The 21,177-nt window shown below is 33.7% G+C and overlaps 1 protein-coding gene and 2 long non-coding RNA genes across 3 annotated transcripts; 2 read left to right on the top strand and 1 right to left on the bottom strand.

Moving 5' to 3' along the window:
- Positions 1-510: 510 nt before the first annotated feature.
- On the bottom strand, positions 511-2,726 carry LOC128672105 (cytochrome P450 6B2-like). Its single transcript, XM_053749012.1, has 2 exons — positions 1,359-2,726; positions 511-811 (listed from the first exon to the last, which is right to left on the bottom strand). Exons 1-2 carry the CDS (start codon positions 2,683-2,685, stop codon positions 648-650), a joined length of 1,491 nt encoding a protein of 496 aa, XP_053604987.1. The 5' UTR covers positions 2,686-2,726; the 3' UTR covers positions 511-647.
- Positions 2,727-5,155: 2,429 nt separating this feature from the next.
- Positions 5,156-19,112, top strand: LOC128672002 (uncharacterized). Its single transcript, XR_008404894.1, has 2 exons — positions 5,156-5,264; positions 18,841-19,112. It is a non-coding gene; the product is annotated as an uncharacterized LOC128672002 (long non-coding RNA).
- Positions 13,621-14,662, top strand: LOC128672001 (uncharacterized). Its single transcript, XR_008404893.1, has 2 exons — positions 13,621-13,842; positions 14,347-14,662. It is a non-coding gene; the product is annotated as an uncharacterized LOC128672001 (long non-coding RNA).
- Positions 19,113-21,177: the final 2,065 nt, after the last annotated feature.

Below are 21,177 nucleotides of genomic sequence, written 5' to 3'. Positions count from 1 at the left end.
CCTCCTTGATCTTCTTGGTGGCTAGTACTCTAGCCCATAGACTCTAAGGGGCAAATGTCACCAGTGTTTTATTTTTTTTTTTTCTGTGTCATGTTCTCATAATACGCAGTTGATTTTTTTTGAGTTGCTCGTCTTGCTTCTGTGAGAAAACCGTCTTAGATTCTCCTAAGTTATTGGAGACACTGTTAATAAGTGCAGTGGTTTGGTTTGTGACTCGTGTTCAAGTGAAAATAGCTTCCGATAAGAAAACGAACCAACCTAAGCCCCCCTGATAGCACGCGAATACCTGGACATCAGGAGCTGGTTGCTGGTGGTGATAGTTGGTAAGTGCCTTCTTTATATTGTTATGGAAGTAGTGCGGTTTTGACTTGCGGAAGTTTTGGAGACATAGAAAATGATCATAATTTACTTGGTCTGAACTCATGAACCTGAAGTTATCATCCCCGCTTGGAAGGCCTATTTACACGGCCAACCAATTACATTAGATAGGTAGGTTAGTAAAATAAAATATGTTGTGCCAAAAATATTTTATTTTCCATAATACATACTATAATATGAACATGTATTTGTTTTCATTTTGTTTCTAAAAAATAGAAATAGAATAGAACAATGTGAATAAGTAGGGGTCAAAAAGTGACGATATTGGTTTAACGTGGCGTTACATTGAGCCATATGCCATCTTTGGAGGCGTACAACAGGGTAAAGTTCTGAAGCTCAAATTGTAGCTTGGTTTTAGGAGATGGATGCACTTTAAATTTCCTAATAAATTCCACCACTGCGATTTTGGTCATCATGATAGCAAATCGCATACCTGTAAAACATTTATAGTTACCTTATACCTAAAAAATGAGATGTAGCAAAAGTTATATTATGTATTACAAAAGTAGTCACATGATGAACTAATTAATGCTTTTGTATGTTGTGCATGAAAATTGTGGACAAAAAAAATTATAGATGTAATTTTTTTCTTATTCAATATTGGTTGCTACAGGACAGGCACTTTGCCTAATGTGGAGCCATTTGTGTGAAGTTGATGTTGTAACGAATGGCTTAGGCTTCGGTCCGTAAGCACCGTTAATATTACCCGTGAAAAAAAAAGCCGAGAATAAAACGAGACATAAAATCCCTTCTTGGCAAAATAGTCTGGCAGCTGTAGAGGACTGTCCGTTAGTGTTTCCTAATACAAGGAATAGCTCTCTGATGCAGCCATCTCATTTTAGAATAAAAAGGTACAAAAAGTCTTCTTCAATATTGGCTTCGTCCCCATGAATGCCTCAAAGGACGGGGTCCTAATGGACCCGTGGCTAAAAATATGTATCAACATAATAATAATTAATAAATCATAAAAAAAGACTTACCTATACAATTACGTGGTCCTTCTCCAAATGACAAATCAACACATTGTTGTATCTTTTGTTTATTCTCAGGAGAATAATTTTCTGGATTAAAAATTTCAGGGTTTGTGAAGTATTTTGGATCACTCAGTAATCCACCAATAGGGATAATTATAGCAGTGTCCTTGGGTATAAATACTTTTGTTCCGGGCACAATATAATCTGTGTTACATTTACGTAAAACAGTTGTCGCAATGGGGTATCTTCTTAAAGTTTCGTTCATAACCATATCCAAATAAGTCATGCCATTGATGGAATCGTATGTTAACTTGTCGTTATGTTTTATAGTTACTTTACATATTTCGTCATAAAGATTATCTTGAATCTTTTGGTTCAAAGATAGTTCATGAAGAATATACGCAATCAGCCAGGCGGATGGTTCCACTCCAGCAAAATAAAATATTGTAACTTGAGCAATCAGCAACTCCTCATTGAGATCTATTTCCGCTGTTCCGCTTTCTCCTCTCGTACTCATTTTTCCTCGATTCCGATAATTAATTAACAGATCTAATATATCTTTCGATTGTCTAACTATTAGCGATTTTTTTTTTATTATGTTGTTAATTAGATTAGTGAAATATCTTTCTGCTCTGAGATTAGTATAAATATATCTTCGTATTCCTGGGAATATAATATTTAAAATTAACGACAATTTTGTTGATAATACAGGCGTGGTCATCATTTTGGTTGCTTGGCAGAATTCATTATTTTTTTTATTGAATGGATTTGTATCAATACTAAAAGTGCATATAGTAGTTGCTTGTGTAGTATAATTTTCAGCTAGTTGTTTCATTTCCTGTTCTTTATTTTCCTTTATGAGATTTTGAACGGAATATATATAGTTTTCTGCACTTTTCTGCATAAGCGGAAACATATCTTTAAGTTTTTTTGACGTAAATACCTGAGTAAGGTTTTGCCTTAGAACTTTCCACGTTGTGTCGTTGGAGACTATTAAGTTTTCATTGAATTTGCCTCTTGCCGGTGTTATTCCTCGGTTTGGAAATATATGGAAATCTTTTATCAGAACTTGTTTTATAATTTCAGGATCTTTTAGAAGGAGTGTTGGCCGATATCCTTGGAACAGACCAACAACTTTTTCGTCTGGATATAATTCATAAATTCTTCTTATATAGTCAGGAAATGTTTCCATAAGGAAAAATATGGGAGCAAAGTTACCAAGAATGGGTATTGCAGCTGGTCCTTTTATTCCTTGTTTTCGCCATATTGTATGATTTCGTTTTAAATATAAATGCACAAGGTATGTTAAAATTATAACCAATAAATAAATCATCTTGAAAATGATTTATACAAAATGTGTAATGATAAAGTATAGAGCTGATATATATATATTTATGTATACATCATGAGTTCATTCTTATTTTTAATTATATTCCATTTGTAGTTGTTTTATTGGACCGTAAAGTGTTTAATATACTAATAGTACCTATGTATATAAAAAATACGTCTGTCATTTTAAACTTATTGTGTATTTTAGGTGTAGTTCAGGTCAATACGTCAATAAATTTTGACAACAGGATCACACGTCATGCACTAACATAGGCAAAGGTAAGGTCTTCAGGGTTTGAAATATTATGAAATCATTGTTATTTAATAGTAATGCCATGTGTGTCCTAGGCACAACCCATGCTGGAACATTGATAATGATAAGCTCCATAATTATTTGTTGTATAATGTAGGTATTTAGATATAATAACTAACTCCAGGGGAGCATTTAAATTACAATACGAGTATGCTTACATCGCGGCGTGCAGTGGACGGACAAATGGAGATTTGTTCATTCAGTTGAATGAACGGAGTACGGAACAATAATAAAGCAGATATTAAATCGTATTAAAATATTGATTCATAACTGTATTTTTTGTTAGCTGTGTGAAATATTTTGCGAAAATAAATTCAAATCGAGGTTTTGCATAAAAATAATTGGTCTGCAGCCGGGCGGAGCGGGGGTGAGGAATAGGGGGCGCATCGCGAAAGTAAAACAGTCCGTCCACCAACTAGTTACCAAAAGTTATTGCGAAACTTATGAGATACAGGCTTGAGAGCGAAATTTTCAATTATTTAGAGTAGGTGCTCTCAAATGATGTACGTCTGTTGGCATATTCTCTCTTACTTTTAATTCACTATTGGTATGCTTTTTAAAATTCTATTTGTATGTATAGATGTTATTAAATATGAAAAAACTCCCGCTTATTCTTTCTATAGGTGCTTGTTTAGTCATGTAATCAAATCTCCGAAGAAGCGATTATGATATGAGAATATTCAATTTGCATTCTTAATTGACTATACGGTTCATTGTCAAAGTTAGTATACTTAGATCTAAGACAGATATCAGGATTATTTTAGGCAGACATCTAATTCACCGAAATGTTCGAAGACGAAGAACTGATTGGATTTATGTTCTATACCTAAGTAAATAGAAGATATAATAAACCTTTATTCTACCAAAAATATTACAATTCTGTAAATTTTAATGCCTTTGGAAGTCGCCTTTACGGCAGCGTAAGACTACAGTATATATGTATATAAATTTCAGTCCAATGTCAGACGATCTAACCGACACTGACTCTTAAATTAGCCTGTAATTGCATTGCATTATATTGCATTACATTGCATTATATTACACTAAAATTCAGCAAGCCACTGGAAAGACTTGCCGGAATGTCTCAATTGTCCATTTTTTATCTTCGGCATTGTATTTTCCTCACATGACACGGTATTTTCAAGTGCTGTCTGGTAAAAACAATAGATAAGCGTAAATCAGTCGTCAATCGCCGTCGGAATTTCGTCAGACATGTTGTGATTCATCTCTTTCTTTAGAATTAGAATACTCACGACTTTTTACATTATACTCGTACTATCGTCCTTGGAATGACGCCTCACAGGCATTTTTTACATTTTTAAGTATAGTTTTGTTATACCTCTGTCTATATCTGACCTGTCTTTAAAATGGTTAGTTACTTTTATAAGGAAGGAAGACTTATGGAAGTATTTTTTCTACAACATTAACTTACGTACACGATTGCTTATGAATTTTCGTGTTACTGTTCCTGAGAAAAATATAATTATTCAAAGTCTACATCGGAGCGGTCTTTGCAATAGAGTTTCTGGGGCGAAAAATGATTTTATTAAAATATAAAACGAAAGCTGTGGCACTTTAGAGGAATTTAATAATCTTTATTAGATTTTCGCTTGAAGATCTAAAGCATCACAGAAAATGTCTAATATTTAAAATGTATGATATTTTTACTCGTTTGTTTCATTTTTAGTTTCAGTAACAATATGGTTATTCTATGAATGTTGTAATCAATACATATAATAAAATTGAAGAAAGGCCAAATTTGTACATTGTATATTTTAAAAAAAATCTTCATGGAACATTCTTAGTTACATACATAGATGACGAAAATATAGTTTTGGAAATTTTTGTCTGAATGATAAGTACAGTCACCAATACAATAAACTAACCAGATTTATTGAAAATTCGATACTATTACTACAGTTTAATGAGATTCATATCGTTGCTAAAGACGAAATTGATTGGATTCATCCGGTCAGATTGTAACGTGTTTTGCAATCATAAAATCACACGACATTAAAAAAATGTGTCATGTAAACCCGCGAGCGAAATCTACCATATGTATAGATAAAAAAATAAGTGTTATTTTATTTATATCAATAAATTAAATGTATCGTGATAGTGTATTAATGTTATAGTGATAATTATACTTGTCACGTAAATCATAATTTCCCTCGTTATACCAACATAGATGTCACGGTTAAATGATTTTGATTTGAACATTTGTTTTTTATACTACCAAGCGAGCAAAGTGGCATACGGCCCGTATGATGGTAAGTGGTCACCCAGCTTATGAACGCTTGCAACATCAGGGATGTCACATGCGCATTGCCTATTTATTTCGTTTGGTATGCGAATACCTATTTGTATGTAACATTATAGAAATTAAAAGAATAAAGTACCAATTCAATGTTTTTACACGACTGATCAAAAAAAGCAGATTTACGTTTTTATGTTTGTAAGTTGCTTATTTTCACGATTTTGAAGTAGGTTATTTTTTACCAATAATGAGACTAAAGCGTTACGATGAAAAGTTAAAACATAAAAAATATCAAGAAGCCATAATTAAGATATGAACATATTTAAGGCAATTTGAACATAAAATGTTCGTCAAATTAATTTTAATCACTTATTAATTCCGGTGAATTCTGACAATGAAGATTATTATGCCATACGAGAGTCTCTACCGATAGATAGGTAGTCAACGGCTAGGCTCGGCAGACAGCATTAACCAAACCACTACACTGCGGTTAGCCAGCGAGTTGCGTCACACAGACTGTTATGTGTGCCATCATGACCATATATATTTGGATATATATCGAAGTTTTATAAATACGACTAGCCAGTGCTCGCGACTGCGTTCGCGCGTAAATCTACCCTTGGTAAATCTCCTCTGAGCTCGCTCCTTTCACGGAGTGTAGTACATTTATATCTATAACGTGTGAATACAACTAGCCATTACTCGTGATTTCGTGTTTATTTCGGGAATTCCTCCCTCTTGAAGCCTGTAATTAATACAATAAGTACTCTATTTTCTAATTATTCCACGTGTCAAACTTCAACGAAATTTCGTGGAAAATTAGTAAAATTTAGTTTTAGTTTTATTTTAGGCAGTATATTATTAAATAAAATAGATACACAAATACATGCCTACTTCACACACTTACAATTTCACAAAGAGACAAAATGCAGTATAAACCTTCCTAGGTTTAGTGAAACACATTTGCCACATCATGTCCAAGTAAAGCAATCGAAAACCCTGAAAGATTTGGCACAGCCATAGCGGTGCGTACCTCTGAGGCTGTTTACCGAAATTTATGATTTCATTTGGCGTCGCATATTTCAGGGATGCGCCATTTTGCATCGAAACACCGCAATATAGTCTTCGAAGCTTACGCTCTTGTTACTTACAGTCGCAATAAATTGTTGTTCGTATAATATTATCATCGCTGACATATTTTTGTGTGTTATGCGAGGCGATGACCAAGTGTTATGCGAGGATTCGGTTTTTTTATGAACAAAAAGCTAGGTAATTTAACTTCCGTATAAAAAGATCATCAGAAAAAACTTGAAAACCATGAGATCAGTGATTAAAACATGCGCTTAAATTTATTTTTATGTCTTACCTGAGTAGCAACAAATTAAAATTACTTTCACCTTAATAGTAACATAATCTTCCTTCAACCTACCTTGAACTTTTCATATTAAAAATATCCTTATATACCTGCCCATTTCTTTAAAATCAATTCTATCAGGAAGACAATATAATAACTAGGATAGCGTTGACTTGTCCCCGCATACTTACAATTACAAGTTACGGTCCATTTATCTGTGATTACAAAGATTCAGCGCAATCCCTTTGAGAAATAGTTGAGAAACATAAACTATTTTACGACCGGCTGTGGGGCTGTCATAAAGCAGGCTCGGGAGATAGGGAGTTGTGTGTCAGTGTCTGCGTAGACTATTGTTTGGTGAGTTTGTGGCCAGTGTCTTCATAAACTATTGTTGAAAACTCGTCCAAATAAATCGAAATAAATTGATTGCTATCAAGTATCTATCTATAGATTGCTCATGTGTTGAGCCCGCGGCTTCATTCCTGTGAATATTCATTTGAATTAGTTCAATAGCGCTTTTAAAAAAAGTACGGATTTTCTCCTATCAAGGCGAAAAGCACATTAAATGACAGTTCATTCGTTTTGTATGCAATTCTCACGTTAGTAACTGCATCTTGTTTAATAACAAAATCTTTTTATTCTGCAGACAGCGCGGCAATATTGCGGTTTCGCAACTTTGCTAACGCGGCGTCTTAGGTTAGCGTCAAACGCGGCAAAACTGCATTCGTGATTTCAATTTCAAATGTGTATTAAAATTTGTGTTCACTTGTGGCCTATGTTGTTGCCCCGTAGTCTTTCATGCACGCACAGCGTCGTATCGCTTCGTATAGTGTTTCGCCGTTCACCCATGACCGGTCACGTATGCATATGTGTTCTAAAGCATTTATATTTTTCCAGCCAGCAGCAGTAGGTAGCCACCTGTTGTAAACTTTTTAATTAAGTGTGTGCACTGCATCCGCCACTGTTCTTTTTGCTGTTCTGTTTTTGAAATAACTAGTTTCCTTAGGGAATTATAATTAATACGTAGCCTTTTATCTTTTATAATGCAATGTTTTCTACATTTATTATGTGTACGGTCATTATAAACATATATTTAACTTCAAACACAAATGTCAAAACCCAAACTTCAAATAAACCGACAATGTTCCGAAGTAAGTATAGTTAGTAATGTCTTAAATATACTTACAAAGCATACATTGTTTAATTGCTCGTAATTTCATAACTGTCAATTATATCTACCCCTACATAACCCCTCCCAGTTTATGATACTTATTAAAGTTGAAAGTGAAAATGGGACATTTCCAACGTAATTTTTCTTTCTTGAGAAATTGGAAGGAAATATTAAGTTTACGACCTCCCCCGTCGTTAGGCGGTGAGCACTGAAAATTTAATTTATGAGTGAGTTATGAAACACGTTACTTGTCGTATCATGTGAAACAACAAAATGTTTGTGGAGTAAATATCCTTAATTTATTAGTACTTACATTATATATTATATGCTGAGCTATCTAGATTGAACGATAAATATCGAAATATTTTGTATGTATATAGTGCAGTAGTGCTTCTAATTGTTTTAAGGTTGTGCTTGGATGCTCATATTAGTAACGCTTTCTTGCATAATCTTTCGAAAAAAATGTCAAAATTAGGTCGGCAAATACAGCTGTGAGCAAAGAAAGGTATACTTTGTATGTAAAATCGAAAATGTTAGTATTTTTCACTACGAATTTTTGATTTGAATGGTGTTTATTAGTTTTAGATTTTCTGTATAATTAAAAAAATATCGATATTTAATAACTAGTTGATTTGATTTAAAGAATTTATTTTCATGTCACGTTTTGACTCACGAGACTCAACTCGCACGTAATTTCCAGAAGCGCGGGAAAAATCAGATCAGTGCCGCGCCCGCGCTTTTAATCTCATCGGATATTACGGCGAAGTATTGGATCCAAATAACGAGTGTTCGGTGTTGGTTCTTCTCAGTTCCCAATCTGCGCACGTGGCTTTGATAGAAATAAGGTGACTGATAAGGTCTTTTACGAGTATAGTGTTGTCCTCTGCTGCCTGCAACTACGGGGCTGGTGGTCTTCTGGTCTGGTTCGGAGTTGGCGTTTCATTGACGGTTTAGGCTTCGATTTCATAATGTTGTCCATCAGCGATGACTTTGTGTGTCTATCCAACATATTATCTGGGCTAACCGCTTCTCATAGGCGATTGATAAAGCTGAACGTGGCCTTTGAATTTTGCAACTTACAGCTCTGTCTGGGATAGTTATTGCCGTTGCGAAATAAGGGGTAAAAGCCAGAAATTACACATATTTCGCGTAATTTCTTATGAAAACTTTTTACCTACACTTCTGCAGATTAGTTATTTTGTGCATCCGACGACCCCTATAACCGTAATTCACGTAGCAACCGGGCGAGTGCGTCCAAGTGATGCTACGTGTTCGCTATTTATGGTACCGCCCACCATTCGATTGATGGCGGTATCAACTTGCAAATGTTTTTTCTGTAGCTGTTACATTTTGCCTCACTACTGCAGTTCCCGTAAAATCCTCTAACGGCCAGTATGATTTAGTTTTATGGCAGTTTTAAAAATAGAGCGTTTTCTGTTACTCTTTTAAGGTGGGTACCTACGAACATGTAGGTTTGTGAGAATGTAATATTATAAATTGCTAGTGAAGTGACATCGGTATGTACTTACTTAGTTTGAACCTAACTGCTTGATGATTGGTTCTTGAAAAACTTTGAAAGTTGAATATTGTGCTTCTACAATATTACATATTTATTTGTATATTATACATATATATATATATATATATATATATATATATATATATATATATGCTTTTATTGTGCTTCTATATATATATATATATATATATATATATATATATATATATATATATAGAAGCACAATATTCAACTTTCAAAGTTTTTCAAGAACCAATCATCAAGCAGTTAGGTTCAAACTAAGTAAGTACATACCGATGTCACTTCACTAGCAATTTATAATATTACATATATATATATATATATATATATATATTATATATATATATATATATATATGATCATATTGCCCGGAAAGCCCTAGTCAAGGGAGCCATAGGTACATGATACTGGGTGATCACGACCCTCAAGAAACGACGATACGATTATTGTAAACAGCCAGTTCCGGCTTTAACTCGTGTGAAACTATAATATATTATACACCTCAACCTTCGTCAGAAATCGCACTAACTATTGGTGAAAATCGTACAAAAATCCGTCCGGTCGTTTTTGAGTTTATCGCGTTCATAAAGACAGACGTGTTAGGGCCTCCCCTAACACGTCTGTCTTTATGAACGCGAGGGTTATTTTTCAATATGTAAGGATAAATTTCACTTTCATGGTACTTTTAATTATTCGTATGATTTCATATTTCCATTTCACCTTTTCCATTGCGTGTCTCAATACATTAATTGTATTCTTTTATTAGCTGGTGTAATTAACAGGTTGTGTTCACATAAGCCTATTTCTCAGTAACGTGGCGTGTTTCAGGCTATTTTCGTGAAGTATTTGTGCCGTTTATGTTATGATTGATAGGCACAAATGGACTTTTCTTCCGTTTCCTTGGCCGCGTAACGAACCGCTCAATGTGATTATTACGACTCGTATTTTTGTATTTTTTTATTTCGTGTATAGCGAGTATTATTTTCAAGGCGGTAACGAGGAAGAGTATATTTGCTACTTTTTAAATAAATAAAAATATGCCTTTCACGTGGAAATCCATTCTAAGCCTACGGTATGATTCAACGGCCCAGCTGATAATTACAAATTGAACATCACACACGTGTTTTTTCAATTGTCAGTATTTGCGAAGTGTTTCTTTTCACGTAAATTGCGTGTATTGGTACCAATCCGAGGCAAATCCCTACAACAGTTGGTTTGATTACTTTCTGAAAAGCGCGGATAGTGCGCTCGTGGGCGGAATATAAACTTAAGGCAGTAGATACACAGGGGAGAAATAAAATAAGTAGTTCTCGGAAAATGTATTCATAATAGCGTTTTCATGTTTTCTTATTCTTGAAATGACTGAAAAAATAATTTTGCTACTTTTATATTAATACGTAAATATATTATTGTATGTCTTTTTAAATTTCTACATAATTAATTTTTTTGGAGGTAAACAAGTACTCAGAACTTCAAATGTTCCGAGAATTTGTAATGTTGATTAGATAACCGCTGGCTTTATTTATCTTTTTTTTTACTTAGTTATAGTTATTCTAAGATTTATAATTATGTTTTGCACAAATCAAGGGTACATACCCTTGTATGTACCCTACAGCTTTGATATTTTACAGAGGTGACTATGTTAACAAATATGAGTTAATTTTGTAAATAGATTAGTAAAGTGTATATAATAATAATTATCACATAGATAAGAAAAATTAAGTAAAATTGACTGACTAATAAGTCAGACAATCTATTTCATAAAATAACTGTCCCCGTGGAAAATTATGACTAGTTTCATGATAAGTATAACTAGTATAACTAGTTTCATGATAAACTATTTTGGTCATTCTGAATAGGTACCTAATTTTATGTTGAATAATGATAACATTTATAGCATAAAAGTTTCGTATAAAAATGAAAGTGAACAAAACAAAGCAAGCCCTGTCACTTGCCCAAGTATTGCACCAAGCCCTATTCAACACATCTGGTGTACGTAATCTTGTTATGAGGAAAAAGTTTCTTAATAAGAGCGCTGTTTGGTTTCTGGTTACTTCCTGCTACAACTACTACCAGACTACGAACAAAACTACAAAATTATTTTGTTGTCTTCAACATCTTACAATCACTTTGATAGTTTTGCTTCATTAGAGAGATTTAAATATAGGGTTGCAAGGAAAAAAACTTTATAAAGAGACAACACGAATAAAAATAACAGTAAAAAATATTTATGAAATAGTTAAAGTAATAATACAGATTTGATTTTTATTTGCTAACAACAGATACAAATAATTACAGATCTCATGTTTTAATGAGTGTACGTTGGGATTTTGTTATTTACTAACATGAAGTCTTTGAAAATAAATTATATTCCAAATGTCGAAAGAGTTATTATACCAAATATATCTTTTCATCAATAGGTTTGTAAGAAAAATTGTACTAAAAATTCTCCAACACAGTAGTTAACCAAAAATTTGGTCCACATCCAAGATCCATTTTGGCTTTAGCGGTAAAATGCGATGTCCATACAATGCTTCATGTAATGAAGTTCATTTAAGATATTTTAGGAGTCCTTCTTAACGCAGGAAAGGATGGTGATGATGGTGTGGTGGATGATGAGGTGGTGGAGAATGGAAGGGTGGCGGAGGGGGGTGATGGTGTTGTGGTGGCAGCCAGTGAGGTGGGGGCGGTGGGGGCGGGTGATGATGATGATGATGCGGCGGCGGCACGAACGTGTGTACTCTGTAGTGCATGCAGTGCGGTAAGCAGTGACCGCGCCCGCAGTGAGGCCCGCACGGTATCATTTGAGGTGGTACCATTTCTGTCGAATCGACAAGGAAAATTATATTATATTTATTAGTATAGATTTATTATAACATTGCAAGTTATTACATTCAGTGATAGTGAAGGTTTATTTACTTTAGTATTTATTAAAACCCGAAGAAATTCTTTATGCAAAATAATATACTCTTCAAGTTATTCAGGCTTCAGGTTATCATTTATGAACTAATCTGTGAAAAGGAGAAGGCCAGGATCAGCCACTTCGTTTATTATTCCCAAGAAACAGAAAAGAAAGGACAAGTCATTATGCAAGTTTATTTCTTTCCATTTAAGACACCAGTAAGAGTGTTATTCTAAAATTATGTAAAAAAGTATCATTAAAAAAGTCAATATCACTCACCTCCAATTTTTCTAGCAGTACTACTAATTAATATTTGCAGATTCATCAATTAAGAACGTTTTCACGAACAATGATTTCACTTTGACTTCGACAGTTCGATTGGTGTGTTTTTTCATCAACATATGTTTATCATCATAGCTATATGCCTATATCAGGTGAGTTCAAGATATCGATAAGTAGATAAGTATAACACGTGATTCATACGGATGTAAGTATCGATGAATAACAATTTGTTTACTTTGTTGATGGCTTTACGTAAAGTTGAAAGTTGCATCGGAAATAGAATTAATACTTCTTATGCAACTTGAAACTTTACATGAACGTTTGTGAGAAAGGATGCATGTTTGTTTTATCACTCAAAAACTATGTTGGTTGGTTGGATGTTTATAAAATTTACAAACACCTGAAACATCATAAGGTTACTTTTAACTCGGATATCCCGCGGGAGCAGAGCCCTGAGGCGCATAGAAAGTTATATTCATACAAAGAACCTCCACGAATAACCAATTCATGTATTGCGTAATACATAATTATGTTATTCTGTAATATCAGACATGACTCTAATCATGTAGAATTATTTTGACGCGTAAAAAGCCCCTCGTCCGATATCGTGAGTATCAGCAAAAGCTGATAAAGATAATGCTACAAAGAAAGTAAAAATGATTCATAGTTTTATTTGTATTCACAATAATACAGTAACTTGCATTAGAAATAATTTAACTAAATAGGTAGTCATGTAAAAATAAATAAAGACTTTAGCTTTTATTTAATATCTTGAAGCATTCACCGCGTGACAAAAAAAAACATGAACTCGTGCAGCAAACCGTTAAGGAGTTCCCTTACTAAGAGCCGATTCTGGGTGAATTTATCATAATAATGTATTGTCAAGGGAACTGAAGCGACGTGGAAAATTTCACCTCTGTAGGAAAAGCCGAATCAGATAAAACTTGCATGATTTGATTACTATCAAAGGTCGGACTAAAATCTTGTGAAAAATAAAGTATACATCACAATAAAGATAATTACTACATTTTATTACACTTATATATATTATTTTAAAATAATATGAAATTATCAACGCCGATACTTTTATCATATCCTTTTCAATTGATAAATTGTTCATAATTTTTGTGGCAAATTGTCATCTATTGAAGGCGTATTAAAGTCCATTTTGAAGGTTTAATAACTTGACGTTGTTGTCGCTACAGCTGATAAAATAAAGGCTTTAAATAATACCCATGCTCGGCTGTGGATTATCACTAGTATTGTTTTGACCACAACACTGAAAGTACATGAAATAAATAAGTAGTATTATTTGCATACAAGAGTTTTATGAAATAAACAGGTATGTATATAATTGAAACACCAGTAAAAATACTTTGATATTTACAATGCTTTTAAAGACATGATAAATATAAAATCACACATTTGTGGACTTGTTCAAATGCTCTATACTAAATGACACGAATAAGTGACATCACAACTTGATGAAATAAGTTAAGTTAGGTACGATTTTGGCAATGATTTCTTAATAAAATTTGTTACAAAATTTTAGTTTTTTGTGATGGTTGAGTTTGTTTTTATGATTACCGACTTGAAATCTTTGTATAACGGTCCAGCTGCATTGTTACATTCTATGAATTATCATAATGATCCTAAATCCATTTTGCCTAGAATTTTACAATTCTCTGATCTTGTCATGTTATTTTAGACATCCTTTCTTGCATTAAATTTCAGAATTAATATAGTTCTTAAATACTTCAATTTCAGGAAAATCATTCCCTTCTTGATTCTAATGTGGCTATTATATGTATAAAATTATATATATTAAAACAAAAAAAAATTTCAGTGATGTACGGCCCACCCGGAGGACCACACCACCCGCCACACCACTCCCCGCACCACCATCCGCACCACCATCCGCACCACCATCCGCACCACCATCCGCATCACCCCCCCCCACCACCAGGCCCCCCCGGACCGCACGCCCCGCCCCCTGGACCACCCCATCATCATCCCCATCACCCTCCACCACCACCGCATCATCACCATCCGCCAGGACCCGGACCGTTCCTACGTTGATGATGTAATGATGGGGTGGAATAGACATCAGATCTGCCAACTTATTTTTACTTTTTTAATGAAAATTGATTGAAAACTCCTCACCACTGTGTTTGATTTATCGCTTTTTATATGCTCTGCAATTTTTTTTATTTTTGTTAATATATGCTCAGTACCTACGTATATGCGGCTGAAATAAAGTCGAATTTGCAATAATTTTGTGCAGGCTGATGTGTTGCTGCCTATACTTTAATTTATATTATGATTGTAAATACATTTTCTTTGTTTTATGTCTTTCTATGGAAGGAATATTAAAGAATCGTATTCCCTATATGATTTCAAATTACATTCCGTCTGTTGTAAACTCAGCTAATACCAAATCACCATATGTTTTAATTCCAATTGCCTTGTCGGATTTGGAAAGTTTTTCTAAAAATAATACCTAACATTTATTATTTATTTTTTAAAAATTGGACTAGTTCCTGGTTGCGTTCGGTATTGTGAGGCCGGGAAGCTCGGATCAGCGTTAAAAATAAGCTTAAAATTTGTAGATTCGGCTATGATTTTAAAACTCCTTGGGAATGTTATTGTTGCCTATCAGCTGCCTGAGCTATGTGTCCCTTAGTCGTCTCAACAAAGTAAGTCGTCTCGTCAAAAACAAAGTCAAAAGAAATAAATGTAAATAAAAAGAGAACGTAGCTCGTAGGTATAGTTAATGCGTATTTTAGTTACCATTTTTAACGAGTCGTCTACCTACTCGTTAAAAATATAAATATAATAAATCTTTGGACACATACACCAGTACATCTGAACAAGCAATAATAGCATCAAGCGTATTTGCATTTCAAATAACAAAGGGCATACCAAATCCAATCTCACCCAAGAAATGCTGACTTGATGTTATCAAGGATGATATACGTGCCAATGGTCTGGCAACTAGAAATGCCAACGACCGTGTAAAGTGGAAAAATAGGAATGTGGACCCTGGACACTCGACGGACGAAGAAGCAATCAGTAAGACGCTCAGATGAGAAAGAGAGAGAGAAAGAAGTCCCAAAGCCAGAACAGCTAGGTGATGATAATACAATCTACGAAGTAAACCCGTAATGAAACTGCGTTATTTTAAGTGACGTGATTTCACAGGCCATTATTTGCTTAAAATGACTTCCGAAAGCTATTAAGGATATAATAAAATATACACCGCTACGTAAACGCAAATAAGAACTGTAATCAGACTTAACAATATTTTTAAGTTTCACGCGTCCTGTTCCACGCGTCCGGTTCCTGTGAGCAAATAAACTTGATATAAGATTAATCCGTCTTTTTCGCTTCCACTATTTTTAATGACAAATGAAAATATTCTGAGAGTCTCGAATACAAAGAATTCCTATACCAAATAAAAACAAAACATTTTTTCTAGATTTTTAAGAGATTTGGGTAGACGCACCAAAATACGGCCTTTATACTCGCATATCGCATAGCGCACATACTTGCGGGATTTTTTGAGCGGGTCTGCCTACACGAGCCGTTGGTTTACTCTGAAAGAGTAAGTTATCAAAAAGCTATAAATGTATAAATTACGCGTAATGATCAACAGGGGTACTTAAGTGCTTAAATAAGTAATATTTTGCCATAGAACAGCAATCCGTTAAAAGTTGTTTAGAGTTTTTCATCGGCCGTTTGTTCTGAAATTTCCTCAAAGAGGAAAATTTTATTTACTTATTGCGCTTCGTTTGCTTACAAGGTATTTAGGTCTGTCGTCTGTTCCCGGTTTCGTATTTGAAAATGGAATTTTCTTGTCGCATTGAGGGTGGAATTCCCAATCGATTTCAATACGATGTTTTGTAATAGCTCTTTTGTTTAATTTGGGTTTTTCAGAGTAATCCGTTTTGTTGCGCTTTAAACAAAAGGTTTATATAAATAATCATGGGTAATAGTAATTCCTGAAATTTGTAATTTATTTTTTAAATGAAATCAAGGTAAGTAACTTACGCGAAGAGAAAGCGGAAGGAAACTCTGTTGTTTTGTATTGAAATTGTTCAATCTATACAATATTATTAATGTGAAAGAGTTGTTTTGTCCTACTGGTGTTAAAACATCGAACGAGATTGATTGAGGTGATTTTTGCTCTGGAGATACATGTAGAGTTGGAGAGCTACTACCGATGAGAGACTGGGCTACTTTTGTACTTTGTGATATAAGTATACTACTACTACTCATTCAGATTTATATCAGTATCAAACGTAGGTTTTCAAAATAAATCTACTTATTGACTACTAATTAAAACAACCGCTATCGAGCAATACCGGCCGGGACCAACGGCTCAATGCCTTTTGAAGTTTGAAAGAGCAAATAAGTTGATTTGCCACTATTGGCAACCCTAAAGTTACGTAGATGTTACGATTCTACGAGTAATAAAAATACAATTAAAATGCCACTAAATGTATGTTTATTTTATTCCCCGGGGCTTCGCTCCCGTGGGAATTTCGGGATAGTGGAATAACCCTATGTGTTATTCGATGTTAAATTCTACCCGTGTACCAAATTTCTTAACAATCGGTCCAGTAGATGTTGTGTAAAAGAGCAACATACATACACACAAACATTTCGCATTTATAATACTAGTAGGATATTTTTACTTAATATACCTTTTTTGCTAAAAAGATTATACATTTCTCTTTCATATGATTTGTATTTCCGTTTTTTTTTCTAATACCTTAGTATTATGATTACACTAAAGAATAATGCAGTTAGAATAAAAATATAATGACATTTTCGAAATAAAATCGATCTGCCGGTGATATAGAATAAAATGACTAATTTTACATGTAAACGTGCGATACTGGCTATACATTAGATAGTGTTATCTATATTATACACTTTAAAAATGGTTAACATCTGCTTAAAAAATATGTAAACATAAAAGTAGACTTATATCTTGATAGATTGTATTGTAAGTTAATTGCTACTTGGATAAGATTCACCTGATTTTACACGATTTGACATAGGCTAATCATTGGGAACGTAATTTTATATAGGGCGTGAACACATTCAATTATGTTTTGATAATACATTAAACAACATTTAGCATTATTGGTATTCGTACAAACAAATAGTAAAATCATTAGGAATTAATGAAATAGGTTTTGTTTCTCGTATGGGGTTGTCTGTATATTGTTTACGTACACCTCACGATATCTTCTTGATAATCAGACTGTGTGAGTCACTGACCATTTCACTTTTGAAATTAGTAAAAAACAATGCAACGTGGGTTTTTTTTATTGTTTATTATCAATGAAAATGAATGAAATCAACGTGTAACTGAACTCAAATATGCACTTTTTACATTGATAATGTTATGTATTTATATACTTACCCTAAAATACCTAGCATGGTTAGAACAATAACTCAAATGTGTTAACGCGATATTGATTATAGTTACAATATTTCCCGCGTTATCGCCAGCTAATCATATCCTAGTTGAAAGGCACCGTGCACAGATAACTCAAGGTATATAATATTGCTCAGCCTCTAACAGACAGTTCGAAATATTTTCTTGTTGATTTTCGTTCTATTAACTTGACAAGGTAAGAAAATTTTTTTATTTTCCCAAAAAAGTATTTTGACTATAAGAAATTCATAACAAAATAAAAGTTAAAAATATACTTATCAAAACGCCCGCTTCGGGAAATATTTAATTAAGGTATTGGATAATAAATTAAATGACTTTTCTGACAATTACAGAAAATTGTTTTATGGGTCAAATGAAATACACAATACAAAATTATATTTAAATACATACAAAAGCTTACGTATCCACCTAAACACTCCATAACAATTCTAATGATCACATTGCACTTATAATTCAGTATCACGAATCAACGTAGTAAATCATATACACAATCAGAGAAGAGTTTTTTTAAATTCATAAATGAAAAATTCATGAATGAATGCTCATCTGAAATTGTATTTCATGCTCATTGGATCATCGCTGGAGCATATATTTTTACAAGCTTTTATTAATTTAGTGTCTTGACCCGATGTTGGTTTTTTCCGAGATTCTTCAATAATATGAGAACCAATGTTTCTAACTGTAATGGAAATATGATTAATAATTGGTGGCATATACATTTAACATTTCTAAGCATCGTTAGCTTATCACATTGAAAGTAACTACTTTCAATATAAAGATGAGGCACACCACTTGTATGTATCCCGGTTTTATGGATAAAATGATTTAGAAACACCAAAAGTATGTCTTACGTCATTGTATTGTTTTCAGATGCCGCCCCCACCAGGCACTGAGCACCCCCCGCACCACCCCCTACATCAACCCCCGGGCCTCCATGGACCACCACATGAACCACCACCACCACATAACCCACCACACCAACCGCCACCACCAAGACATTAACTTATCAATGATGTGATATTGCGGTAACCACTTACCAGCGGATGTCAAGTTGGTAGAAAGCTACAATACAACGAAAAGTATTACTATTGTGATTATGTTACGATAAGTTTGTTTAATTTATCATTATACGTTTAAAGCAATGGTTTGTATAATTTTCTTCCGATCCATATTTTTTTTTTCCAATAGTTACAAAAAGTTTACTGAATATTTTTGATCACCGATATTGTGAACCGTTGCGAAATTTATTTAACTACGATATTTTGTTAGTAGTTCTGAATGCTTTATCTGTCTTGGGTTTTTGTGTGGGTTTTACATACATTATAATAATAATAATACATACATATCTTGGGCTTCGAGGACTTGACATTTTATCGAATTGTGTGTGAGAGGCAGTTAGACTTTCGATAGATATTTACAGAAGAAAATCATCGTCGGAGACGGAAAACTTACTACCAACTTACTAATACAGGTCAAATTTACGTGCCCCCGACTGTATATTCTATATTTTTTTGCTCTTCGATAAATTAAAAACAGAAATATAAAAATACAAAGAAATAAAGAAAAGTTGTCTATTGACAAAAGCTATTTTGTATTCAAAACATCCCCGTGACTGCTGTGACCGGCCTGAACTTATCACCGCATCTTTCAAACTTACTGCCAACTTTACATATGATATAAATATATTCTTGCATTTTTAGAACTCGCCGTTGTCACAGAATAAGATATGAGTTTTAAAGTGAACTCTGTGTCTCCTAACTTCTAGAAGATCTCGTATAAACAAACGCAACAAGGTAAAAGATATACTGATTTCTTGAAATGTTTGTATCTCAAAGAATCTTTGAAAAGATGTGGTAGAATAAAAATTACATTTCTTTATCAGATATTTTTAATATTATCGACAATACTAATTACTTTATGTATCTTTGAAAAATATAGAAACCATTTTGCTCAGATTAAATTATCATGGAATGAACATATTATCGTAGTTTATCAAAATGTATATATAGGGAAACTATACCACTAAATTACCCCATTTTACTGAAATTTACTGATACTGCCTAAAATAAAGACTAATAAAAATGAAATAATAAAAATGAAATGAGATATGGGTTTAACTTTCGAACATGATTTAATTTCGTGATTTACCGATATAGTTATATCGCATAGAAGTGTACCTATACAGATAATTAGCAAATTTTCCTTTGGATTTTCCATGTTGTAATTTATATTCCACGAATGCGTCATATATACATTTGTGTGTATATAGCGCATTCTCGGAACATGGAATATAGCAACTAGTTCATGCAGTGTTGGCTGTAGAGATCTCTCAGTTAAACATGTGCTGAGAACTTGTAGATCCTAAGTGTCAACCTCGTTGTAAATGGAAGCGTCGCTCCGTGTAACCAACGGCTTAACGTGTCGTCTTAGAAAGCTGTCTACGATCTCGATTTATTTGTGCAGTGCAATGAGTCGAGTAATACTTGTTAATATTAGAGTTAATAAATAAATTACCTTTATTTTGGTACGTAAGTATAATTTATGCTCATTTTGATATTTTAAAGAAAACTGCGGTTGCTACCACTAAATTTGTTCTGTTTATGTCTTTCTCTCAGCTGAGCTGAGCGTTCCTCGGTTCCTTCTCCAGCCGCTGAAAGTCGGTGCCCAAGCCCGCTTTCCTATTTTTTCGAGTCTCTACTTTTTTGCATGGTCGTCAGCTTCCCTAGTTGTTAGACCATTAGCTTGCAAAATCATCCTTAATGACATTAAGCCTGTAGATAGCAGATTTGTTCACAATGTGTTTTGATGGATTTATTAAACAAATTAAAACTTTTTGTTGACAGATCGACTGTATTTTTCTGCAAATCAGATGCCTTTAGGCGATTTGAATAATATCTATCACCATTGTAGCAATTAATACACTCGAAAAGAGAGATAGGTTAAAACAATTTTCAAAGCCATGCAAGGCAGGCAGCCTTTTATGATTCGTTCATGTCGAATAAACAAATGTAAAAGTTATTTAGCTAAAAGGAACATTGATCGGAGTGAAGTGGGTACGACGTATCTGCGGAACCCTGGCATTACAAAGTATCTTGTCAGGGAGAACTGTTCTCCGGATATCTCTTGAACAAACTATTTTCCGAATCGTTGCTCTTGGCATTTTTGGGGATGCCTTTTGTTAGTGTTCGGTTTTATTAGTAAAACCAC

The sequence above is a fragment of the Plodia interpunctella genome, chromosome 8 (genome assembly GCF_027563975.2).
Source record: "Plodia interpunctella isolate USDA-ARS_2022_Savannah chromosome 8, ilPloInte3.2, whole genome shotgun sequence".
Lineage (NCBI taxonomy): Eukaryota > Metazoa > Arthropoda > Insecta > Lepidoptera > Pyralidae > Plodia > Plodia interpunctella.
This window is presented reverse-complemented; position numbering and strand designations above follow the sequence as displayed.